The sequence below is a fragment of the Chiroxiphia lanceolata genome, chromosome 7, assembly GCF_009829145.1.
Source record: "Chiroxiphia lanceolata isolate bChiLan1 chromosome 7, bChiLan1.pri, whole genome shotgun sequence".
Lineage (NCBI taxonomy): Eukaryota > Metazoa > Chordata > Aves > Passeriformes > Pipridae > Chiroxiphia > Chiroxiphia lanceolata.
This window is the reverse complement of record NC_045643.1, coordinates 18,358,687-18,385,660: the sequence shown is the minus strand read 5'-3', so window position 1 is coordinate 18,385,660 and position 26,974 is coordinate 18,358,687. Positions and strand designations below refer to the sequence as shown.

Sequence of the window (26,974 nt, the reverse complement as noted above, 5' to 3'; positions counted from 1 at the left end):
CCAGATGTGAATTTTGTCAACTGAGAGATACTTTCATATATGAATTATAGGAGTGGAAGCAATGATGTAATATTATATTACACAGTTATCTCACCATATTTTTTCTGCCATCCCTTACTTACAGTGTTTATAAATGTTTCTGTTATCTCAAAAGCTGCACTGTAGAAATTATACCCTGGGGTATTGTGTTTATTGTTTTTCAGTGATTCCATATAAGCCTGCCAAACTTATTCTGGCCTCTGCAGCCAGGCTTTATAAATCCTTGTTGTTGTCACAAATACAGAGATAAGGCAAACTGGGATTTACACCAGTGCTACCACAGATCATTTTAATAGAAAAAACCAGCTTACTGGTTTTTTGCCAGAGAAAATGTCAATCATATTGTTTGTGTATGTTTTAATGTCAATGTAGTGGCTGTGATACCTTTGAATCAAAATAAACCCAGAAATTTGACTATCCATTTACTTCTTTTAAGCATTCTTCTTGTTGGTAGGAAATCAACTAAGAATTAAATTATTTGCCTTCTCCTGTGTAGTATATACTAAATCTGCTGTCTGATATTGTATTTCCTAAAGCCAAATATAGCAGCTCTGTTTAGGTACCCAGGTGTGGCAGGCCTGATTCTTTTTTGCACAGAACTTACACTTGTACAGAAGTATATCCAAATATTTCACTTAAGCAGAGACTGGGGTTTTTTTGCTATGCCAGATTTCTCTTTGACATGGGCAAATGCCTGTTAATGTAAGTGCAATAAAATTAAAGACTAAAAGCTTAATATTTCAGCTCATATTTGTCCATTACCCATTTTTAAACTTAATGCCTACAAAAAAAGTGCAAATAGACCCCTTTATTATCTGCAGAGGGCTTATAAGATATTTTAGCTGAAAAAAAACCTCATCCCTGTGTTCCCCAAGCTGTTTGCAAAGGCTTAATTCACTGTTTTCTTTCTTCTCTTTTCACAGATTCTGTTTTAAATGATTTTATTATGATGCACTGTGTTTTTATGCCAAATAGTCAGCTCTGCCCAGCCTTGATGGCACAATATCCTTTTGTAAGGGAAAAGTTGTCTCTTTAGCTGCTGTCCCTATTGGTGATGAGACTGCGGTTCTCTCTCTCAAGAAGTACATTACACTCCATGTAGGCTGTGCCTTGTGGGTTCTCAGTGTTGGACTAACAGCTGTCCATAGCTCAACAACTCTGAAAGGGATAGTGTATACCCATGATGAGATACGGTCCCAGACCGTGAAAACTGTAACGTTCCTGTGCTCACTCCTATTCCAAGGGAAATAAATGTACTGTCCCTCCATCGTATAAGTGAAATTACGTAAAAGTTTGGGTTACCCTTCCTGTCTGTCTTGGTTTTTGCTGAACTAGAGCATCTACATTTTAGCTGGGGTAGCTATGTCTTGGTGATTCCAGTGGCCCACTTTATGAATTACAGGCTGCAAACTGCCTCAAGCAAAAGGTTGCTTAAACTCATAGAATAATGGGTAAGTAGTTCCTAGGTGCTGTCACATAATACTTATGAATAAAAATAGTGATAATCTATAAGAATAGCCTATAGCAAATGCAAACAAACTGTGAAAAACTTCAATGGCATGTGAATACTAGGAGATGAAATCTTTCAGTGGAGAGCATCAAGAGCTGGGGTGATTCTCATACTGTCTGCATGTTTTACAGGAGTCTGTGAAATGTCCATCTGTCAATTACTGCCAGGTTATTTAGTTTGGAGAGCTGTTGTGCACTGAGAGTTTTCCTTGTGTACAGTGACTTGAAGCTATCAAGTGACTGGAGCATTAAATAAACATATAATATTTTGTGTTTTATAGAATTCTGACAGGGGCATAATAACTTCAATTCCCTATTTATTTGTTTAGAATCACATTGGTGTGAAAGTGTGCTTTCCTTGAAGCTCAGCAGGGCGAGTGACATCTGGGAAAGCTCACCCCCTGAAACCACAAAATAGAGCATCGTGTACTTGTCTGGCAAGCTTGAGAATCCATTTGTGTTCCTCCTAGCAGGAACAGTAATTGTTTTTAAAACCTTTGGACCCATGAAACTGGTCTGCAGAAAATTGTTCATATACTTGAAACACATTTTCCAAGATCACATTGTTTTGGATATCAAAGGTATTATAAAATGCTGTTGCTGACAGCTTTGAGAGGGGAAGAAAGGGCAGCACTTTTAATGGTTTTGGGGTTTTTTTCCATGATTTATCTAGTCATATTTTTCAGCCAGTCCATTTGATATTCAGACTTGTCTAACCTCAATTATAATAGTATACATCTGATATCCAATAACTGGGAAAATCAGACCCGTAAGAAAAACATACCTTATTGTTTATAGGGGAAAAGTATTTCTGAAAATCAGAGTGATAGTGACACTTAAAGACAAATATTCATTTGTGATGAAATCTATTCTGGAGAGGAGGCTAAGACCATGGTCTTAAGTGGATCATGGCAGGCATTGTGCTAATTCTTTTCAAAGAGGAGGAGAGCTGGAAGTCACTGGTATCCTGCTGCTTTAGTGTCAGCTTTTCCTAGAGCCGAATTGTTGTTTATTTGGTCTGTTCTGAATATGGAAAAACTAACTGTGCTTTGTTGATTGTACCATTGAAATTTATTGTTAGAGTTGAAAGGTTCCTAACAAAGCTCATCTTTTTTGAGCAAAATCACTCCACAAAAATGTTTGCTGGTGCTATGAGTCTAAGGAGAGATGAATTATGCTCAATGAGGAAATTAAAACAGAAAAAGAAGGAGAAGAAAGGTGATTTGTTTGGCAACTTTTTGCTTCAGCTCCCAATTTGGAATCAAAACAGGTCTATTTTCTTACACTCACAATAGCTGGAAGCATGCAAGTGTGAGTAGAGCTACACCACTGTAGTGCTTTCAAGCACAGTACAGGGTATGAACTGTTTGGAGTTTCACTTCCTTTATAGCAGCATTTTGTTGTCTGTAAGTTATTTTAATCCTGAAAGGAATGGACAGGTGCACCATTTTGTCTCAGTAACATTATTGCTGTCCTTTGGCACACTAGTCTTTTTCAGTCATTAAAGTACATGGGTCCTGCAATATTAAAAAATCACGTACTTCTTTTTTATAGGGAAGCAAAGGGTATGCTCCCCTGTCCTGGATCAGTCCTGTGTGTTGGACCAAGGCCCCTGTTTCCCTCTCTTCTTCACAGAGATGGAAATGGACAAATTCTCAGAGCTACAGCTTGTCAGAGGGAGGCAGGACAAAGCCCAAAAGAAAACTTGAAATAGAGCAGCACCTACAGAAGTGAACTTGGGTTAGTGCAAGTTTGTGAGCATGTGTGCAGGTGTGCATCTTTAAAGGACCACTGTCTAAATATTTATGAAATACAAACTCCTCTTTTACTCTCTGTAGATGATAGTTCTTTAGCATGCTTCTATATGAGTGTTTTGTGAACCTTCTTTACCATCATGCCAGCAAAATAGTTTGCATTCTACTGTAGTAATGGGTGCTGATCTTGCACAACCCCTGATATAGTTGTTTTCCTACAAAGGGGAGAACAGACTTCAGAATTGCTTCCACTTCTTAGCATATGTTAGAGATAATTAGAAATATATATATATTGAACTCTAAACATGTTGGTGTTGATAAATATTTTGCAATTATCTGACACTTGTTGCAAATATACATGATAGTTTATTTCTGATTGCAGTCTGCAGTAAAGCTGCATCCTGTAGGTCCCATAAAAATGTGACAACCCTTCGCTGGCTTTCCCCTTGATAATGTTAATAAAAATCAGTATAAATGAGCAGTAAAAATACAGAAAAATACCAGTGCCTGTGGTGAGTCAGTTAATAAGAAAGTAAAAATACATTAAATAATTATAGCATTTGAAAGGTAAATATGGCATGAGAAAAATGACTCAGTAGAATATTAAACTTGCTCCCCAAGGCATTAGAGCACATAACTTACAACATATTATTTATTTCTTAGGACCTTTTGACTTACTGCCATAATTGTACTGATACGTTCAGTTCTCTAGTAATTTTAAACCTTTTCAAATGAAAGTAAAATGCAGATTTCTGAAAGTTTGTCAGTCAAATGAGTGCCCCAGTAACTCTGGTAGCATGTTAAATCCTTCCAGGGGTTTTGGACAGCAGGATCATTTGGAAAGTGTGAGTTAATACATACTTTTCCCCATTATATTTTATTAGTAGTATTTGTTAGATAAATGCTTCTAAATGAGAAGCTTAAAATAAATACCTTATATAATTTGGATTCTTCATTAATATTTTTATTTTCTAATTAATATTTCAAAATATTTTGTTAGAGCAACTAAAGGTGCACCTTGAAAGGATGCTGGACTTTGCTGTGAATGAGTGTCAGTATTTTATGTGTTTCTGTGTAATTTGGAATAGTATTATTCATAAGAATCCAGAATCAGAATTCTGATATCTGGGAAGCCAAGTTGAAGATGCAGTTGCACTCATTCTGTGCTTACTTCACATTCAGCTATCAGTTTATTGGGAACCAGTTTAAATATATATTGTTATCCTCTGATCAGTGAGAATTAGACACAAATTGTCATATCCTGTTTCTGCTAGGGATTCTTCATTTTCACAGAGGTTAAAGGCTCAAATTATCTCAGTTTATTGCCCATTGTGCTTTTATTTTTTCTTGGTTTCTTCTTTCAATAAATGTTACTTTTGGCCTTTTAGCTATTTGCCTATTTTTGTAATGTTGATACTTTATCATTAAAAAGGTCAATGAAATGTTTCCCCTTTTTTCTTATTGTTCATCACAAAATAATTTTCCCAAAATATTGTGTCCTAAATATGCTTTATTTGATGTACTAGAAACATCTAATTTCCTCATAACCACGAGGCTACTACAGAATTTATTATTTTACCTTATGTCTCTATAGTCAGTTTTGCTTGTAAACTTCCAGGTCCCCCTTCCATAATGGGAGGGTTCACCTTGAGTTACAATAACTTGTAAAAATAAAAGAAATAACACTGGTAGTTCATTACAGTAGTCTTCATCAAAAATGAAAAACTGAAATTGTTAATAAACACCAAGTGACATTTTTCTTTTTCTTCAACTGTTTGCAAAGAGGAACAAGGAGATATATCCTTCTTTAGTCTCCATGGTTAATCCTCTTCTCTGTGGTTCCAAGTGTCATTTCTGTTCTGCTCCCCTACAGCAACCACCTCTATGGTGGGACTGTGATCATTCCTGTGCTCTTTAGAGAATTCACTGTCTTTTTAATTTTTAGTATGAACATGAAAGATTTGCAAATCAGTGTGCTAGTGAATGTCATAATTTAAAAGTATATATTGGAAAGTTATGTTGGAACACCCTGAAAGTGATTTGTTGGAAGTCAGTTGTTTGTGAGTTCATACTGGTTTTGATATTTTCAATCACTAAATATTTTCCTTGACACCATGGCACCTATCATGCCCAGCCTTCTCAGGGTACAGAGCAGGAGAAAATGGATTATGCCCTCAACAATAAAAGGCGAGTCATTCGGCTGGTTCTGCAGTGGGCTGCTTTATATGGAGATTTACTACAAGAAGATGAAGCAGCAATGGCCTTTTTGGAGGTATAAAGGAATAGTCGTATCACTGTACTGAAAAGTACCTGCCAAGTAAGATAAGCTGAAAGCCTGTTCCCAGTCTGCAGAATTCTGTCACAAAGTGAAGAGAAATAGGTCATTTCAAAGTGCAGACTGATAACTCTGTTTTCTGAGTTTTGGCTGCCGACAGTAAATGGAACACAACATGCCTGAACCATTGTTCAAGCCTCTGGACCTCTGAAAATACTGTTGCAGACCCCTTTGAAAGCACTGCAGGGGTAGATTGCTTTATAGCAGTAGATGAATTTGCTTTTTTTAGTATTTACTTGTGAATAGTTATGGAGCGCTACAGGTTGAACTGGAGGGCTGTTTGTGCCTGCCTGAGGTGTGCCAGGAAGGAGCTGCAGGATTGTCACTCTACAAAACCAAAAATCCTTTCCATTTGAAAGAAAGCTGTACTACAGCTATTGGAATATAAGATCTTTGTCTTCAGACCCTTGTAAGTTCTTTGTGGTAGGTGCCATATCCTTGGATTTCTAAGACAAGATGTACTGCCAAAGTCACATTAAGTCATCGTGATTACCGTTATTATTATATATTGAGTTATGGCACACAATCCCATATGGTAGTGGCTGAATGAAAGTTCTTGCCCCGAAGAGCCTAAAACTGAATCTAAGATAAGAATTAGCAGAGGGGAATAGGGAGGGGCCTTAAGAATGGCAGGCATCCCACGAGCCCACATGGGAAAGCTTTTCAAGCTTTGGAGACAGCATAGTCTTTCATTAGGCCAGAAGTTAAAAGTTAAAGAACAAGCACTAGTTGCAAGCATGTGGATCCTTCTTTGGGATCCTCCTTTTTATGTAGATGTATCAGGAAGAGGTTTGAGTAGGGTTTAAGACAGGGTGATATTGCAGCAGACTAGAGTAGCTGAGAGTCAATGACTCAGCAGCAAATGAACCACTAGAGACTACAACAGCAGTGAATAAAAAACCCTATTGTGGCAGATTATTTGTGAATTTTATAGCCTTTATCCTTGACAATCTGAAAATGCAGTTTTTGCACAAGTAGTCAGTGGTTACAGAGTGTGCTAAGGAGCCTCATCAGGCTTCCCTTCTGCATATCTAACTCTCGCTTTAAATCAGCTGGAGATAAACAAGTAGAAGTAATAGAGGGTTGGGCCCAGCATGTGTTCCTCTATGCAGATTATCATTCTTTATAATCATTAAGCTATCAGATGTCATCTCATAATCCTCTCTCCTGAGTACTGCTCATTTACCCCTATAGTTATTTAAAGACTATTCTGTATCATTTACAGGAATTTTATGTATCTGTATCAGATGATACTAGAATGATTGCAGCACTAAAGGAGCAACTTCCAGAGCTAGAGAAAATTGTAAAGCAAGTGTAAGCACAGTTTTTGCTTCTTTCCCCCTCCCTGCCCTTTTTCACAGTAAACTGATGAACAAAATTTAATAAAATTTATTGGTTATATCTATTAAAAAGCCATTGTATGAATGGCATTCAGTCATACAAGACTGAATGTTTGCATGCAGGCTTGTTTGGATTAATGTCTGTGGCCTTCTCTCTTCCACATCAATCTTGCAAACAGCAGATTCTCACAGAGAGGTTGACAGAAGTTTATTTCATGCTTACATGAACTTTGTATATTTTTTCTTCCTTGGTCATAGATTAACTATGGTATCATCTAGTCTTTTCATATATAAATATGAATATGTTGATATTTTAGTTTGACAAGTGGCCCATGTTCTGTGGGTGATTTTTTACACAAAGTCTTACAGGTAATATTTAATGATATATTCTATGCTTTACCTTTTTATAGTTCTGAAGAACCTAAAGCACCACAAAAGAAGGTAAGATAATTTATTTGTTCCCTTCTAAAGTAGAGTCTTAAGCACAGCAAATTCATAAACATCTTCTCTTTAGTAATTATGGATATATTAAAAAAACACATTGAGGAAATAGCTTTTACCATTGTCAAATTTTACATTGCTACTCTTTTTTCCTGCCATTGATAGGAGCTCTGTTGTAATTCATGTATACCACATAATGTTTCTTCTTGCACTGATGTGAATCTTGGTGATTCATTTTCAGCACAAAGTTCTTCTGCAGCTGTTCAACACAAGTGATGACAGGGCACAGAAGCGTCAGCCTATCAGGGGCAGTGACGAAGGTGAGTTCCTTCTCTGCAAAGTTTTCTTGAGCCACTGAGATTTGTGTAACTTTGTCTCTCTCAAAAACGTGGTCTAAAAATAAATGAAAGTACCTACCTACAGTTTTGAAGCCTGGCCTGAAGCAAACCCTTTTTACTTTTGCTAGCCCAGTATTCTCCATCGTTGATTTGAGGTGCTCCTGGTCTTTTCCCATAGTTACTTGTGCTATCAAACACTGTGCTTCCTCAGAGGAAGATGTAAAAACCTTTAAAATAAGGAATGAACAGAACAGGTAAGAACCAGTACAGGCAGTCTACTGCAGGTAATGGCAGTGCAATAAATAGTGGTGCTGAAGGTCATGTTTGAGCCTCTGTCTCCCCACCATAGTTTGAGCTAACATGTACAGCTGTTGCTTTGCAAGATAGGACTGGAGCAGATAATCATGACACAGATCATACAATCATAGAATCTAGACACACAGCCTAGAAAACAAAATCTACTGATTTGCCCTATTGCTAATGTTTGATTCTCTGAAGTGATTAAGGCAAAATTTACAGCAGTGTATAAGAATATAATTTTCAAATTATTGAAAAGGTACTTTCAATGGTTGCTTTGGTGCATCTTCACCTAAACCAGCTTCTGTTTCAAGGTATTTGATATTAAAAGATAGCTCTTGCTAATGAACAACAATAAAAACAAGGTAACAAAATGCAAGGTCACGTAGCTTAGAAAGCTGGTGGCATAAACCAGATAAATGGAAGAGCCGTGTCAAAAGCTGGAACTAACTACATATGAACAACAGACATCCTGTCAGGCATGCAGCCTCTCTTGTCCGTATCAGTGTTTCTTCTAGGCCTACAAAGAGGAAAACAGTTCCTGCTACCAGGGAAATACTACTTCTTGTATCTGTCTGGACAGGCAGTAACTGCTCCTTTCATGGCTGCATCTTTCTCATTCGCAGGGCAGGCAATGCACTGAACACTGAAAATCCATGGATATGTAACCCTCAAGGCTGCTTGACTTGGCTTGACAGCTAAGCTGAAGGAGTATTTTGCTAACTTCTTCTGTCTTAAATTGATGTCACTTTGGGCTGCCTTACTTTTTGCAGGCTAATGTACTATCATACTGATTTCTAGGCAGCCAGAGGCCTGGGTTTATGTATTACTCTGTGAGCCAATTTGATCTGTACACACAAGTGTATACTTATTGCTCTGTGGTATTATTCTTCATCGTCTACCATATTCTTGATTCAGCAATTACATACTTGCTTGCAAAAAACAGGTTGCAACACAGTTTGATTTAAGTTCTGGTTGTAACCAAGACTATTTTCAAATCTGTTTTGTAAATATGAAAATTATTTTCCTGTAAGTAAGAGAGTTTGCAGCCAGTTTTACTGACTCTTGAAAAGAAGTGTTGATTTAAAATAACATAATGTCTGGAACATAACAAAGTGTCTGATTAAATTAGCATCCATAAATAACGTAACATCCATAAATAATGAATCATAGAATGGTTTGGGTTGTCCAAAATCCCATTCCATTCTCTCAGCTTCTCTTCATAGGGGAGGTGCTCCAGCCCTCTTGTCACGTTTGTGGCCTCTTCTGGACTCACTCCAGCAGGTCCACATCCTTCTTATGCTGGGGACCCCAGGGCTGGATGCAGAACTCCAGGAAGGGTCTCACAAGCAGGGGGAATCACCTTCCTCAGCCTGCTGGCCACTCTGCTTTTAATGCAACCCAGGACACAGCTGGCTTTCTGGGCTGCCAGATTGCCAGATCCTGTAGAGCTTCTTGCGAACCAGCACCCCCAAGCCCTTCTCCTCAGGGCTGTTCTCTATCCGTTCTTTGCCTGCCTATGTTTGTGCTTGGGATTGCCCCAACCCAGGTGCAGGACCTTGCACTTGTTAGGCTTCATGAGGTTTGCACAGACCCACCTCTCAAGCCTGTCAAGGTCCTTTCTGGATGGCATCCCTTCCCTCCAACGCTTCAGTAGTGAAACACTAGTTTATTAAAACATGGTTTATTAAAAGCTCTGAGAAATCAGAGATTTCTGTATTAGAAATTGTAGAACATCTGTGAAATGGGGAGCTATCAAAACTGTAGTGATTTACTGATGCTTTGTTTTGTTTGTGAGGAGTGGTTACTGAAGTGAAAGTAATTTGGTACAGTAAATGTGTGGGTTTTACACATGCATGGAATACTCCATGCAATCTTCTTTTCTTTAGTTCTGTTCAAGGTGTACTGCATAGATCAAACCTATACCACTATCCGGGTGCCAGTGTCTTCCTCTGTGAAGGAAGTGATCAGCGCAGTAGCAGACAAGCTGGGTTCTGGAGAAGGCCTCATCATAGTGAAGATGAGTTCAGGAGGAGGTACTGTATTTGCATCATCTTAAACACTTCTCAGTTATGGTGAAGCACAATATTTGGAGGGATTGAAAGACTAATTCTGTCAAGGCTTTTATACCCATGTGCATGTTCAGCTAGTACACAAGTTCTATCTTATAGAGGCAAGTCCTTCCTCTACTGCAGGCACAGGCTGGAGCTCACATGGGAGACAGGAAAATGGAGAAGCTTGTGTAAACATGCTACAGAGCAGAGCTACCCCAATTTTCCTTCACTGTTAGACTTGTAAGAGTTTTTAAACAACAGGAATAGGAGGTAAGTATGGATAATCTCAGGCTAGACTTAGGAATCAACAACCTCAGAAAACACTGCAATGCAGACATTCTGGTAGTGGTCATTACCATTCTGGCTGCTCTGCCCATGCAAGGCACTACAGAGCAGCTTAGTACCAAACTCACTGACCTCATGTTCGCTGAGGGTCAGGAGTCAGACCCCACTAATAGGCTGTGAAAATGTTAAGAGTAGCTGCAAGGTGAATTCTTCCGGAGCATTGGTGATGTTCAAGTGCTTTGGTTGAGTATGACTGTGGGGAGACACACAGAGGTAATGAGAACTGTGTTGGAAGGCATTTTTGCAAACAGTAGTGCCTGCCAAAACCAGCTCACTTCCTGAGAACTGACACCAGGCAGCTTTTCTTTTTGCAGTTGTAGCAATTTTTTATTGTCAGATTTGCTGACAGCCATCACATGCTGAAAGAAACTATTTTGTAAGTTACTTCATTGTCTTTTCTTTACCTGTGATGTGATGCTCTTTTAGAACTGCTGTAATGCATTTCATCACCTCCTTGTGCATTTACTATCTTCCAAAGCAATTTCTATTAAGAACAGCTCTCCAAATGCTTACAGTTCAGCAAAGAATGAATGGAGTCCCTAATTATGGCTGAATTTTTTTTTTGCAGGTAGTTTCTAGAGATGACATCATAGGCTTCTTGAGCTGTCTGTACAGTTTGGGACTGGGATTCTAGTTCTGTAGGAGACTGGTTTGGGCTGAGTTTATCATCACGTTTCTTCAATAAAGAGGACCTTGTTGTCATCTATCTTGTATCCTGGACATTGGGTTACTGAGAAAAATTTGTTCCCAGGAGGGTGATCTGTGCCATTGTTGGATCAGTCCTGCTGTAAATTCTACATATATATAATAAATAATAATTTTTTTTAATTTTTACAGAAAAGGTTGTGCTCAAACCTCATGATGTTTCGGTGTTTACCACTCTCAGTGTTAATGGACGGCTGTTCGCTTGCCCCCGGGATCAGTTCGATTCATTGGTATGTATGTATGCAGTTCTCAGGAAGGGCAGTGCTGCAGTTCATTTGGACACTTGGCCCTTTTTGGATTATCAGTGCTTTAGGTAATAACTAGTGGAAACCTTCACAACAAAGGACTTTTCACAGTGCTATGGGATGAGCTCTGAAATTAAAACAAGCTAATATTACGATTTCCTAAAATAGACCAGAAATCCATCCATCTGATCCACATAACAGCACTTGATCCCAGTACTCTCAATCGGTCAGACTGAGCATTTAGGAAGAGTAGAATATTATCACTAAGACATGCAGCAATTCCTCATTACAGAATTATCTCCTCAAAGCCATAGGGATATATTCTCAAAGATAGGTGTTACCAGTTAAAGCATTATGGAGATTTGATTCCAACAGTAAATTCCTTAAAATCTTTTATTTCTCATCCCCACAAAATATTGTGTCAAAATCTCAGATTTTGATTCTAAGTAGGATCACAGAAAATATTCCTGGTAGAAGGTCTATTTTTTCTTAGGTAGAATTGCTCATAAGTGCTTATAGTTTATACAGCCATTCTAACAATCTGCATGGGGTCTGCTTTTATAGAGTTTGATTTGACTGTACTTTTTGTTCCTTTTATTTCATTAAAAACAAATGTCATTGCCAAGTCATGTCAGCATGAACTCTATTACTCCTAGCCTTGTTTCAGCCTCCTGTATGCTTTTAACAAGCCACTTAGTATGTATGCCTGATTTCTTTTATAGATATGGTAAAATCTATGCTTTGCTGCTGCTTTCAATTTAGTAACCAAGGAATGCACATCCAGCATATGTAGTTCCATGCAGAGATACCTCTTGTTCAGTTTATTTAATTCTGATGTTCCCTTAAGGTTAATTAATCCTGCCAAGTAGACACCCTCATGGGGCATGCTACTGTAAAGCAGGGGTGTTGTATCAGTACAGCTGCACTGGGCACTTACATATGGCTCTGCATTGTCTGTGTACACATAGCTCTGGCAGCAAATTGTCATGGCTTTCTGTGCCTTTTCCCTGTGCCATTTACCATGGATCAAGTCCTCAAAATGCTGCAGGAATCTCGGTACAGGCCTGCAGCGTGCTCGTTTTCATCAGCTAGACTGACCAGTAGGAATTAGAGAGGTACATTCAGCACCTTAAAAATGGTTCTCAGCACTGCATAGCAGAATTCATCCCCTTGTCAGCTGCATTTTTTCAAAGAGGTATAAACAAATCGAAAAATGTTACAACCTTATCTGTCTCCCAGTTTAATCCTTTCACATTCCAATTTCTGGCTGCTGCCTGTGCATGAACATTTATTCACATTACATTTGGCAATTCTCGTGTGAAAATTGTTCTGGGTAGATGACTTTTCAAATATGCTGCAAGTTTGCATCTAAGTGCTTCTTTCCTAGTCCTGGAAAATACGTGTTTGTTATGGTAACAGCTATGTTGTGTTTGTCTCGAAATAGGGGGAAAAAGCCCTCTTTCTATCTCTGGGCAATTCTCTTTCCACAGATTTCCACAAATTAGGATTTTCTACACAAAACTGCTGTGCTTTTATTTCACACGTTGTCATAAACTAAAGAAATTTTGTGTTTGTGCAAATCCCAATTCAGAGCGATCTGCAGGCTTTTATAAGATTGATGGCTGTCCTGTTTTTTTAGAGGATACTTTTCTTATATACACTTTTTTAAAAAATTGTGGATGAAGCTTTTAAGGTAATAATGCTTGTTATTTGGTTTAGTAGTTTTTAATTAGTTTGTATTATGCTGATATTTGAAAGAAAAGTTTTCCCTAGAGCACAAAGCAAGAATTCATACAGGAATAAAGGTCCTACATACTGTGTGTTACTGAGAAAGTGATTTGATGTATTAATCCAGTCAGTCCTTTTTCTATTGCTAATATATTAATCTTGTGTAAAAGAGGATTCATTTAGTAAGCTCATTTTTTATATTGCAGTGTGTAAATATGGTCTGTTAATGTTGTGGACTCCACTGAGTTTGTACTCAGAAAGGAGTCTGTTGACAATTCCGTGCTCCATCATTATCTGTTTAACAAAGAGGCGATGAGAAACTGGGAAACTTGTCAGTGAACTCTGCTGCCCTCTCCTGGGAACAGAACAGCTGACCTGCGAGTTCACAGGCAGCTGTACTGATGTTACACGTTCGAATTTGTTAGGATTGTTAGTATTTGTTAGTATTTTAGCAGCGCTGGTTCAAACACTTTGAACCTAATATGTACAACAGACTGTTTCAAATCTGACTTGACCTCAAGCCACGTTTTAAATCTCTGCTTAATGTAAGATTTACTTGTATGCAAAACTGTAGGTCGCATCTCATTTATTAGGTGCTATGGAAGTGTCTTTCAAAAATGTTTTATACTTGATTCTTTCTCATAAGACTGTGTGCATACCATTTTAATTGGCATAGCCAGGATTTTTACAGTCACAAATGGTGCCTCCCTATACTGTCAAAGTATGAGGTTTATTTTATAAATGATCAGATCACCTTGCAAGCATTGCAGATTTCTGAAGAATGGAAGATGTAATAATTCCCATCATTAGAATCAGGAATATGTAAAATTATTTTCCTTGTGCTTTGTGGCCTAGTTATTTGCATACATGATAAGGAAACATAACAAAAGTTTTGTGGAAAGATCCTAAACAAACACACATGCTTTAGTTAGCACAATGTGTATTGAAGCATTTATTTCTAGATTCAATTTTTAGAACAATGTTAAAAATAACACACTGAGAACAGCCTGGTTTATATTTCTTATGGTGCCCCTGAAGAGCTTTCAGAATTTTCCTGACTATCCTGTACGTATTGAATACCGATTTTACACAGGGCTTTTCATTTTCTAATACCTACCTGTGGTTAAAAGCAAATTTCAGTTTTACTATTAGAAACATGCTTAGAAAAGTGAGGACACTGAAAAAAAAAGAGTTAGAAACATTATGAAAGGAAAGCACCAATCATGCACTTTAGCATTTCTAAAATATTTTTATACCATTTTTCTATTTGTAGGCACCATTACCAGAACAAGAAGGACCATCTACTGGTACAGTAGGAACATTTGAACTGATGAGTTCCAAGGACTTAGCACATCAGATGACAATTTATGACTGGGAACTCTTCAACTGTGTGCATGAGGTATGAGGATCTATCTATTCAGCAGGTTAGAATCTGCTAGAAGATGTTTAGTTGTACATTGTAGGTTTGTGCATTATTTCCAAAACTTTTTCTAAGCTTGATTTTCAAAAATCCTACAATAAAGCCACCTACAGGTTTCAAAAGTATAAGACATTCTTAATTCTATAAGCAAAATACAACTTTTCTATGTTTTAAGGTATAAAGCATCTGTAGGTATGCTTTTACTATGCCTCAGCTATTGTCTACTGGATTTGTAACCTGAATACTTGTCATCTCTGCAGCAATAAATGTAAACTGCAGAGCAAGTTTCAGGCTAGACACTCACCTGGTCATTCTTAGCCTCTTTCCTCTGTCCAAAAGATTAGAAAAAAATATTCCAAACTGTTTTCTCTTTTCTAGCTGGAATTGATCTATCACACTTTTGGAAGGCACAATTTTAAAAAGACCACAGCAAATCTGGACTTGTTTTTAAGAAGATTTAATGAAATTCAGTTCTGGGTGGTCACCGAGATTTGTCTTTGCTCTCAACTCAGCAAGCGTGTTCAGCTATTAAAGAAGTATATTAAGATAGCAGCCCAGTAAGTATACAGTCATATGTGAGCTGGAAGTGAGTTTCAGTATGGTCAGTATGTTTTTATTTTCTATTTTCAGACAGCCACACACAGTAGAGGTTAAAACATTTTCTATTTCCTAATTCTGTCCATTTTCTTACAGGGCTGTATAGAACCTTGTTAATATATATTCTTCTTTCCTGTGCTGCTCTCCATTGCTCCTTGATCTGTAATTTCTTAGGGCCATGTTTTCACATCAAATTTCTGAGTAAATATATTTCAGTTCGTCATGATGAATCCTTCATTTACCCTTACATACATTAGCAATTATTAATATGGAAATTAGTAAGTATTAACAAAATCAAGCCTTAATTTTCCTGAAAACAGAATTACTTCTGGTGCTGCTCAGGAAAACCATTCTCAGAATTGCCCTGGATGGGGAAGCCAAGAGGAGAGAGCAAAGACATGATGATGCTCGTGTTACTTTCAGTCTGCTTGGGATTCGCAGCAAGTTTGCTCACAATACAAAACTGGGAGGAGTGTCTGATACACCTGAAGGCTTTTTCAGTGGGGCTTTTGATAAGCTGGAGAGTGGGGCAGAGAGAAACCTAATGAGGTTCAACAAAGGCAACTCCCCAGGGTCCTGCACCTGGGAAGGAATAACCCCAAGTACCAGCACAGGTTGGGGGGCTGACCTACTAGAGATTAGCTTTGTGGAAGAGGACCTGGGAGTATTGGTGGGTGACAAGTTGACCATGAACCAGCAGTGTGCCCTTGCAGCCAGGAGGGCCAGTGGTATCCTGGGGTGCATAAAGAAGAGAGTGGCCAGCAGGTCACCAGAAGGAGGTGATCCTCCCTCTCTACTCGACCCTAGTGAGGCCACATCTGGAGTACTGTGTCCAGTTCTGGGCTCCTCAGTACAAGAAAGACAAGGAGCTACTGGAGAGAGTCCAGCAGAGGTCACAAAGATAATTAGGGGTGTGGATCATCTCTCTTATAAAGAGAGACTGCAAGAGCTGGACCTGTTTAGTCTGGAAAACAGGCGACTGAGAGGGAATCTCATCAATACATTCAAATATGTCAAAGGCAGGTGCCAAGAGGATGGTGCCAGACTCTTTTCAGTGGTGCTCAATGACAGGACAAGAAGCAATATCCATAAACTAAAACACAAGAAGTTCCACCTCAACATGAGGAAGAACTTCTTTACACTGAGGGTGGCAGAGCACTGGAATAGGCTGCCCAAGAACAGTGTGGAATCTCCCTCTCTGGACACATTCAAACCCCACCTGGACGCATTCCTAAGTAATCTGCTATAGGTGACCCTGCCTTGGCAGAGGAGTTGGACTAGATGATTTCTAGAGGTTCCTCTGTGATTTTTTTTTCAAATACTTTTGTTTTAAAATGCAGGAATATGAATGTCCTAATTTTTTACTTACTGCTCGGTCTTAGGTTGGATAGCAGGCAATTCTTGCTGTCTTCTTTTATTCCTATTCAAACGTAAACTACTTGGAGCCTTCATGCCAGACATGTCAGCCTTGACTCCTTAAAGGCAGTGACTGACTTCAGAGGGAGCAGGGGCATGTCCGTGCCCTGCATAGCTACTAATTTTTATCAGTGTTTCCCTATCTTTCCAGTTTGTGGTGTATTTATTGTGTTCATTGCTGTCTGAACAGTTTGCTGAGATGTGCAGTGTTTGTCCATGGCTTTGGGCATTGTGACTAGAAGCCTTTAGGCAGTTTTACCCAACAGGCATGTTGTTCCTTGCAGTTAAACCATAAGTTTTAACTTTTTTGCATCATTAAATGGACTTGTGTAAAGGAAGAGATTACTATTACAGCTGTGGTGCCACCCTCCTCCCAGTTAGTAATTGCACATAGCTGAAGTCTGTGTTCACACTGAAACTGGGTGGCTCCTTCCTCTGGGATACCCTGCTCTGCAAGTACTAGCTTCCTTCTGGGAGCTCCTTCGGGCCCTCATGTTGGATTACAATTGGTCAAAGCTGAAGACTTTCAAAATCTAGTGGTGGGCATGCAGGATCAGGTTTATAATTAGAACAGAGAACAGAATTTACCTCTTTAGTTTCTAAAAATACATATATCGCATATTCCATTATCTCACTGCACAGTGCAGGAGTGGGAAGGCAGCCGCTGGCCTGGCGGGCTGCGCCCAGGAGAGGGCAGTGGCACCCACACACAGATGCGTCGGGGTCTTTCCTAAACTCAGGCATGAAGTGGGGAAAATGTTGAAATGTGGTCATTAAGATACAGTAGTAATTTCCATGAACGCTTGAAATCAAAGTATCCTAAAAATTACAGTTAAATACCTCCTTAATAAACGGCCCTAGCCCATGGGTTTTTCAGAGTCATGGGTTTAATCCTGTGCTATTTACAACAGCCTGACAACCTCCTGTTTACTTCCATGTTTCTGGTATCACTACAATGCTAAAAATAAATAGCTAAAAGCAGTCTGCTCTGCTGAGTCCTCTTTGTCTCCTAAAAGCAGAGAAATCTGAAGCACAAGATTTTCCTCTGTACAAACCAAGAGGGCAAGTTTAATTGCAGCCGCTGGAAAGGCGCTGGGAAGTTTTGCCAGGCTGCTGCCCTCTGTGCAGTGCTGCCATGGTAACAGGTGCTACAGCATGCACTAAAACAAACACAAAGTGCGCCGAAGTTAGAGGGGAGAAAAAGCCCAGGCCTTGAAGCAGTATCTTTGAGGAAGTTTTGCCTGTGAAGATCCTTGAGACCTAATGAGAACTTTACCCTACCTAGAAGTACTAGACTCATTAGAAAAGTGTCTGGGGAGAACAGCTCAATGCTGCACTATTAATCTTAGGCATAGCTAGTGGTAACAAGATGCCTCACATGTACCAATTTTCAAAGATAACTGCTACTGAGAACCCTGTTTCAGTTCTGTGGCTTGGGGCTCAGATGCCATCGCAGGAGGCACGTCATTTTGTGTCTGCCACCCCACTCACCCTGTGATGTGTGCTCCCAGTCTGTGCAGGCAAGGCCAAGTGCTGGCTCCAAGTGCTGTGCACATGTGCTTTCAGTTCCAGGAGCCAGAGTTGCTTTTGCATGTAGAGGTTATCAGGTTCATCTCTTTTCTCCAGCTATTGTAGGATTAAACTTTCAAACAAAAGGGAAAAGTGAACTATGTTTCCAACAGTGAGTTCTTCCTATATTAATTGCATTAGAAAGGCCTTCTGGGATGTGCTTGCACATACTCTTATGGATATCCACAAACCCGGTTTGTGTATATTTCCTCTTTGAGATATATGCACAGGCTATTTAGAAGCCTTCTCGTGTGTCACTGTACTCAGACACTTTCATTCAGTTTTTGAAAATCATTCTTCCCATACACATGCGTATGTTATAAGCCCAAGGAGCCTATAAGAAATTTTTGAAGTGTGTGTGTGTTTATAGAGAAAATGCCAAGATGAATATGCTCGTGTAAGTACCAAGAGATTCTAACCACACATATGTTTTTGTATTGGAGACAAGAGTGTGTGTGTGTGTGTGTGTGTGTGTGTGTGTGTGTGTTCACTATTCATAACAACAGGAAGATTTTTCCAGTACAATCCATTTTGGAAACAGAGCGACCTCTGTTCTGAGCACATTGTGGTGCTTTAGAGGATCCACTTTCTGACATTTTACATGCAGTATATATGCAGTGGAGCCATGCAGCACTGTTTCTACTACCTTACAGGGGTCCTTTATCTGGAACTGAACTATTTGGTGTAGAGCTTGTAGAATTTGCAGAAGTTCTAGTGTAGAATGTCATACATCTAGATGGATTTTAACTGGGACTTTGTCAAATTGCGTTGCTTAACGAGGTATTTGGCAAAACATTTCCTTTTTAAAATGAAGAGAGATTCAAATTAAATATTGCAGATACAGTTGCAGCTGCCTACGTTGTTTGAGCACTAGTGCTGTGTGGTACTAATTATTTTTACTGTGCCACAATTTACTCCTAATCCTGTCATGGGCTGTGGACAGATATCCCTTTATGGGTTTAGTTGTGCCTAGGGAAGAGGCTATCACTGATAGCCTATCCTGGCTGCATTTCATCTTTATTTCCCCTCAGATCCACTAATGAGGCACTCCCTGACCTGCTGGAGTCAGAACAAGTTGGTGTAGCTTTAGCGTTTCGATTTGTCCTTGCTAACCTTGCTCACTGTCCCTAATCTGATGTGGGAGAATTGTATAAGAAGCTCTGCCAGAAGATCTGAGGGGGCAGTAGTCTCCCAACAGACAGACCATCAGATGGGAGAGGTCATTTATTCACATGCTCAGTGTTCACACAGTGCAGACACAAGTAAGGCCCAGATCTAAAGGACTCATCCACTCGATACATCAAGTCTGGTGAAATGGAAGGACAGAAAGTAGAGAATGATGTGGATGATGGATGATAGAGATTAGCATGATGTGGCAGTTATGGAGTTGGACAGTAGGATGTGATGATGACTGTATTAATTTCATCTGAAGCTAAGGATATCGCAGAGGAGCTAAGAGCTTCAGGATGAATGAAAAAATCTGTCTGAGAATCATAGTTAGAATCTTATTAAAGTTTTCTTGGTAAATCATAGAATCATAGAATAGTTTGAGTTGGAAGCGTCCTTAAAGACCATATAGTTCCAACACCCCTGCCATGGGCAGGGACACCTACCACTAGACCAGGTTGCTCAAAGCCTCATCCACCCTGGCCTTGAGCAATTCCAGGAATGGGGCATCTAGAACTTCTCTGGGCAACCTGTTCCAGCATCTCACCATGTCACAGTAAAGAATTTTTTCCTAATATCTAAACCTGCCATCTTTCAGTTTAAAGCCATTACCCCTTGTTCTGTCACTACATGCCTTTGTCCAAAGACGCTCTCTAGCTTTATTTTAGGCCCCCTTTAGGTATATGGCAGGTGCTCTAAGGTCTCCCTGAAGCCTTCTCTTCTCCAAGCTGAACAACCCCAGCTCTTTCAGCCTTTCTTTATAGCAGAGGTGCTCTGGCCCTCTCACAATTTTCATGGCCCTCCTTTGTACGCACTCCAGCAGATCCATGTACTTCTTATGTTGGAGGCCCCAGAACTGGACACAGCACTCCAGGTGGGGTTTCACAAGAGTGGAGGAGAGGTGGAGATTCACCTCCCTCAGCCTACTGGCCACACTGCTTTTGATGCAGCCCAGGACACAGTTGGCTTTTGGGGTACAAGCACATACTGCAAAGTCACGTAGAGATTCTTGTCAACCAACAACCCCAAACCCTTCTCCCCAGGGATGCTCTCAATCCATTCTCCACCCAACCTGTTGTTTATGCTTGGGATTGCCCTGACCCAGGTGCAGGACCTTACACTTGACCTTGTTGAACTTCATGATGTTCAAACAGTTCCACCTCTCAAGCCTCCCTCCACCGTATTGACCACACCACACAGCTTGGTGTCATCAGGAACCTTGCTGAGGGTGCCCTCAGTCGCACTGTCCATGTCACCGACAAAGATGTTAAACCCCAACAGTCCCAATACCAATGCCTAAGGAACACCACTCACATCAGAAGCAGGAGAAACTGAGGTGCTGAAATTGGATGTTGGCAAATCGGTTGAGAAAAACAGCTAATTATTTGTGAGAATCTGGTGAGACGCAGATTTATGAAGGCTTTTGTTCTCCCTCTCTCTCTGTCTCTCTTCCCTTCCCATTGGGTCAATGAGCCACCTGATGCAGTTCCAGCTGAGCAGCTGTGTCATCTGTTCCTTTGCCTACTCCTGCATGTGGCTTATTGGATCTTCTATAATACCGTTACATGTTCCAGTTTTTCCTGACTGGTAGCAAAAGTCCTTCTTTGCATCAGAGGTGAAGTGTGACCCAGAGCTCCTAGTGCCCAGGATCTCTTTAATGATGCTGGTAACAAATGGCAGTTTTTTGCCTGAAACATACTAAAGAGTTGAGAATCTGTAAGTAATAGAAACTCTGTACTGCAGGACAGGTCACTGGCATGGGACATCTCTAGACAACTGGTCTTCTCCCTTTAAAAAGACTCAGTAACCCTGAAAACTGCAATGAAGATCATCTAGGGAGAACTTCCAGCCTTCAGTAGCTGTTCAGAACCTGTCAGGAAATTCTGCAGCAAATGAGGTTGTAAACTACTTGCTTCTGCTGTTTCTGGTATCCTTTGGGACTGAATTGAGCCCATTTTCAGTACTGTGTTTCTGGGTGGGAAATTGCTTCAAAAATAGGAGTCCTTCCAGAATCTGGCACCCAATGAAGTGAAAGTAGAAGGTCATTTTAGGAGGGAAGGGAAACGAGCCTCCAGAGTGTGGTGAAGTACTAGCACATTGGAGAAGAGGTGTCTGCAGACATGCTAACCAGAGCTGCCCAAATTAAGTCACATGTAAGCTAGATGCCTGGCTGCAGCTCTCTTAAGATTGTCATATGTACTGCTCTGACTAATGTATACAACTTAAAACCTTGCCCTTTGTATTTCAGCTGTAAAGAATACAAAAATCTGAATTCCTTTTTTGCTATTATTATGGGACTGAGTAATGTTGCTGTGAGCCGTCTCTCATTAACATGGGAGGTAAGTCTTAGCTAAAATCCAGTTCCAAGAAACTTGACAGGAATTTATGCTTTTAGTTAGGAAAACTGTGAATTGGGTCTTTATTACTGATAAAATTAGATCTATTAATTCAGCTTCTGACCGTAAGTCTTTAGTTAAGGCTGGCAATTTTTAATAGTAAGGCAGTACACCATACCCATAAGATGTGCTGAATACTCACAAGCAGTTAACAAGAGTGACAACAGTGGCTTCGATTGATGAGCTAAACTGTCCAACACGATGAGCAAGTTAGCCAGTTAACCTCTGAGATCAGCCCATCCTCTGTGTGCCTTTACTGGTGGTTCAGTGAGATCACTCCATGGATAATTCTCTAAAATTCATTCTCTGTTTATACATATTATTTTCTGATCTCCATAGGGACTCTGTTGCTCCGTTAAAGTGTGGGTTTAACCCACATTTAACTGTCTTAACCAGTTCTGCTTTTCTCTCTGACATGCATTTCCCTGCTTACTGTCAGGGGTGCTCTTCATTCTCAGAAATTCCACCTTTTTCTGTGGCTTTGCTCTTTTGTATATCAGTATATAAAAGGGGTGCAGTGTCCAGCAGGGTGAGGTAGTAAACACATGTAACCCCAGAGAACATACTGGTTGTCAAAAGCATTGAAGATTTGAATGTGCGTGTATTCTGTTCATTAGAAATTCAAAATAATTAGCATGACTATGTTATTGATGGAACTGAGACCAAAATTTGAATACCTTTACAAATGTGCTCTGAAACAGGAGATCAGACTAACACGTCCGAGAAGTCACCAGCCCTAATTTCAAAAGTACATGTTGCAAGGGGCATATACAATCAGTGCTATAGGCAAAGATTTTCAGTTTCTTAAAATAATGACCCTTCATTTGTGGCCACTGAGAGGATTTGGGAGAGCTGAAACAGTACAGTAGCATGAAGAGAAAAGAAGGAATTGAATATATATACTATATACAGCAATCTTAAATGAGCACTGGGTCTGAGCTGAGGGGAGCATGGATCACTTGTAAGTGTGGGGTATTAACTTGAGATAAGGGAAATGTTATCACACTTCGGTTCTATAGAGCAGTTGGTTTATCAAGAGAATTTCTGCAATTTGATTTTTAGCCAGAAAAATATACAGAATAGACTTAAAAACAAACACATTGAGACCTGATTTTTGCTATATTATCATGCATTTGCATTAGTTGCATGCACAAATTAGATATTTGCAGGTGCAAATGTCCAATTATACCACTTATTTCACAAATACCTAATCTGCATGCATATGCAAACTAGGCACACAGTTGTTGACACACATCATTAAAAATTAGGCCCTTGCTGTGGCACAGTGTAAATAGCTTGCTAGGGTACACACTCCAAATGTAGAAAGTATTGCAAAAAATAATTTCTACACTAAAAAGTCTCTATTCATTTTTAATGTTATCCACTTCCAGTGGTAGTCTAATTAATTCAGCAAATACAGAGAAATTTCTTGTTAAAACTAGAAAGTTGACATATTCTGAGTGTGCCTAAAAAATTACTGTGATGTCTGAAATTAATTTATAACATATCTTTTAGTATTTATAGTGAAGTTATTTAATCTGTATGACATAATATGCATGAGGGGGGGAAAAAGTATTTAGTAAAGCCCATTTCATCTCAATCATTGCATCATCAGCTGGCCATGTTTTATTTGTGTAGGTATTGTGGACTGAAAAAATATTCATTAATTTATACCCCAGAAAGTGGTAGAGGCCCTTTGCTGCTGGGCATGTCAAGATTTTAAGCAGTAGTTAGAGATGCATCATCATGATCAAAAAAACCTCCTGGAAATGCCCAAACATACGAATGTTTGCAAGGGCAATTCATCATAGGTATGAATAATTAAGCTGAACTGCCCCTACACAAGCTATGTGTAAACTTTGCTTTCAGATAGGCTATAATCAGGAACGTCCTGAAACCATTCACTTGAACTTCCACTTACATTCTGAATTCAGTGATTGTGATGTGAGCCAAACAAAAATCTGAATCTAAACATCCCAAAGGAGTAAATTCAAGTCGGGGTTTAAATCAGGATCCAGGTTTCATGGCTGGTCCCGTCTCTATTTATAATCTGGTTGCTAGGAAACATGTTGTATTTTAGATTAGCACATTGTTAGAAATATCTGGCAAAAAAGTGCACTTTCCTGACTTAGGGCGTTGTAGAAGGAACTAGCATTTACAGTAAAATTACCACACTAATCAGATTTAATTAAGGTTTGCTATTTTTGTTTTTATTAACAGAAACTTCCAAGCAAGTTCAAGAAGATCTATGCAGAGTTTGAAAGCTTAATGGTGAATAGCAATAGATCCCTTATCCTATGCACAATCTGAGATAATTCAGTTTCTGAGTAACTGATTTGAATTCCTTGATTCAGAACATTTTATATGTCCTTGTTTGACTTTAAGAAGTTTATGATCCCTTTTTAGAGCTGCTAAAACAAGTATGTATGACTAATAAATTATACTCTTAGGAACCTACTCTGAGAGAACTTATGTGCCACTCAAAGTTAATCTGGGAACTCAGGAAAGCTTTATCACATGTTTTCTGATAGTACATATGGGAATTTCTATTTTTCAACCTGGATTTTTCCAGGCAATACATTTTAGTGTTACATATGCAAAACTGGATCTGCAGCTGCAAGGAGGGAGGAAAAATGTGTGGTTTCTTTTATGAAGGATGTTTTTGTAATCATATCTTACCTCGCTATTTGGCATGAAAAAATGTTTGTGTTTAGTGACTGCATTCTCATTGTGTAAGCAGTCCGGGAGAAGGATGAAAGGTGTCTGAATTTGCAGATGCACTTTTAAAGGCACAGGAAAAAATAATTATTTTAATAAATGCCATGACACCTAAATGAATGCATACAGTGTCTCAATACATATAATAATACATATTAGTAATTATTTGATTTCTCTTTTTTCCATAAGGATCCATCAAGAAACCACAGGGCCTACAGACTAACTGTAGCTAAATTGGACCCTCCAATAATTCCTTTCATGCCACTACTTATAAAAGGTAAGCTTGGAAGTTACCAGAATTATTAACTTGAAAGCTATTTGTCAAATATTTGAAGGATAAGAGTAGCAGCAAGAAAAAGCAAAAATCAATCTCAGTGTGAGGTATGATCTTTTTCCATTATAAAAAGCATGACACAGAGACAAGAAAAACTGCTTTCATACATCTGAATATCATGCCTTGATTTTATTAGTCTTAGAAATGCTGCAAATTAAAACCTAAATGTTTTACTTTTACAGCTGCTGTGATTTTTGTAAGGGATAGATAAAATGTTCTGCTGGTTTGTATGGCCACAATTCAGTAATGGGCTTTTATGTGTCTTTTATTTCTATACAGACATGACGTTTACTCATGAGGGAAACAAGACATTCACTGACAATCTAGTAAATTTTGAAAAAATGGTATGTATAACACATTTGAAAGAAAACTTTAAAAGACCTCCCTATTCACCTCTTCAGCCGTGAACTTCTCAACAATGACTTCCAGGGCTGGAGAAAGTGAAGGCAGGAGCAAGAGCTGGCAAAAATAGTCTGTGTTGTGCAAAGCGCCTGGGACCTCTGGGTTTTGGAAAACCTCACAGAGGTGGAGAAGGAACTGCCCACTGAGCCATGCACAGCCAAAGTGTTTCCTAGGGGAGACAGCAGCAGTGTCAGACACTTTTTAACAGCCATTTTGGGACCAACCTGTGATTTTAACTGCTGTTCCTTCAAACAATACTGAACTGCCTCGGGTTGGGATAGTTCTGCATTGCTCCTCAGAGAATGAAGGAAGCATTAAATAGAATGTGCACAACATCTTATTTTCTTCTTTTCTTTAACAAGTGAAAGGAGACATCTGTGACTTGATTGCTTTCATACTGGAAAGGAGAATCAATGATAAAAGGTTAGATTATGCTCAAATTTGATTTATTTTAAATCCTACACGTAAGCTGTCATCATTTCAAACACTGTTGTCAAAAACTGCAGGCAGGCAACTTGCCACCACAGAAATCTCAGCTGAAACTCAAGTTCCTCAGCAGTGGTTGCCAAGGCCATGTTCCTCATTAATGACACCTGCATCTGAGAACCTACGATAGCCAACCCAGCTATGAGCATCTGCATAGGAAAACAAAACCTGACTTACTGTTCTGGCAGTAAATTGTAGAATCACAGAATCACTAATGTTGGAAAAGACCTGCAAGATCATCAAGTCCAACCATTAATCCAGCACCACTGTGTTCACTAGTAAACCATGTCCCCAAGTGCCACATTCACACACTCTTTGAACACTTCTAGGGATGGTGATTTCACCACTTCCTATGCCTATTCCAATGCCTGACCACCCTTACAGTGATGAAATTTTTCCTCACATCCAGTCTAAACCTCCACTGGTGCAACTTGAGGCTGTTCTCAGACATTCAGCAGCCATGCTAGAGCACATCTCCTCTGGCATATATGCTTGTTCTTAGTACTACAGTAACCAGAACCACTCTGTGGTTATTTCCACTGCATTGTGGAGGAGTTTGTCTGACCCTCTGAGTACTGATAACTACAGAGGGGGGAAAAGGAGGACTTTCAGCTCTTGAAAAAACTTCAGAGAAAAGTGGTCATCACTCTGAGTGAATTCTCTTAGATTTTAATCTGTAGCTCCAGGACAGCCTCTGTCCTAGGGTGAAAATACCCCTCTACTAAGATGAGACTTTTTTGTGGGTAAATGGCAGCGCTAATGCCTCAGTAAGGGCCTGACCTCACTTTGCATATGCAGACTGTGTTGCCATCTCCTTCCAAAGGCCTTGAGCCTTCCAGCTGCAGAAAAGGATTTTTTTTTCTCAACTGCCTGTTCTAATTAGGTAGATAAATATATATATATTAATGTAGATAGTAAGTACTTTGGGGAACATAAAGGGATCTCAGACTTGGTTGGAGCACCTCCAAACCAGAAGGGATGGCAGCTGCATTGCTATAGCCGTGGTTCTGTGGCTGGCTCCAACATCTCCACCTCCCTTGGCCTGTTTACACCTCCTGAGCCAGAAGAGCTGGTACATCCACTGGCCTCAGAGCTCTGTCCCTCAGGCTCTTCTTTATGCCTGATTATGTGTAAAACCCATTACAGGAGGCAGGAGTTCTCCTGTAAGCACTTCCATAGATGGAACTTCAACCCAGGCTTGTCATTTAGAAATAGTTCTGCACCACTGTATACCACACTTTGGCGCTCTCAAGGCCAGGAGTGAATTTTATAGCAGCCTAGACTGATCTAGGCTGCTGCAGATCTGACCTTTTCACCCTAGTCTGCACATTGCCTCCTC

At 39.5% G+C, this 26,974-nt stretch overlaps 1 protein-coding gene across 5 annotated transcripts in view; it reads left to right on the top strand.

Annotated features, from left to right (window-relative positions):
- Window positions 1-26,974, top strand: part of RAPGEF4 (Rap guanine nucleotide exchange factor 4) — a 151,323-nt gene that overhangs the window by 114,796 nt on the left and 9,553 nt on the right. For 3 of the 5 annotated variants that reach the window (XM_032692912.1, XM_032692909.1, XM_032692914.1), the window contains 13 exons: window positions 963-1,041; window positions 5,424-5,574; window positions 6,863-6,951; window positions 7,388-7,418; window positions 7,660-7,738; window positions 9,943-10,089; window positions 11,290-11,387; window positions 14,404-14,529; window positions 14,929-15,107; window positions 21,548-21,638; window positions 23,916-23,966; window positions 24,603-24,690; window positions 25,027-25,091. In XM_032692912.1, the coding sequence (XP_032548803.1) occupies window positions 963-1,041; window positions 5,424-5,574; window positions 6,863-6,951; window positions 7,388-7,418; window positions 7,660-7,738; window positions 9,943-10,089; window positions 11,290-11,387; window positions 14,404-14,529; window positions 14,929-15,107; window positions 21,548-21,638; window positions 23,916-23,966; window positions 24,603-24,690; window positions 25,027-25,091 (1,274 nt within the window). The other 2 variants (XM_032692910.1, XM_032692913.1) reach the window with 2 other exon arrangements.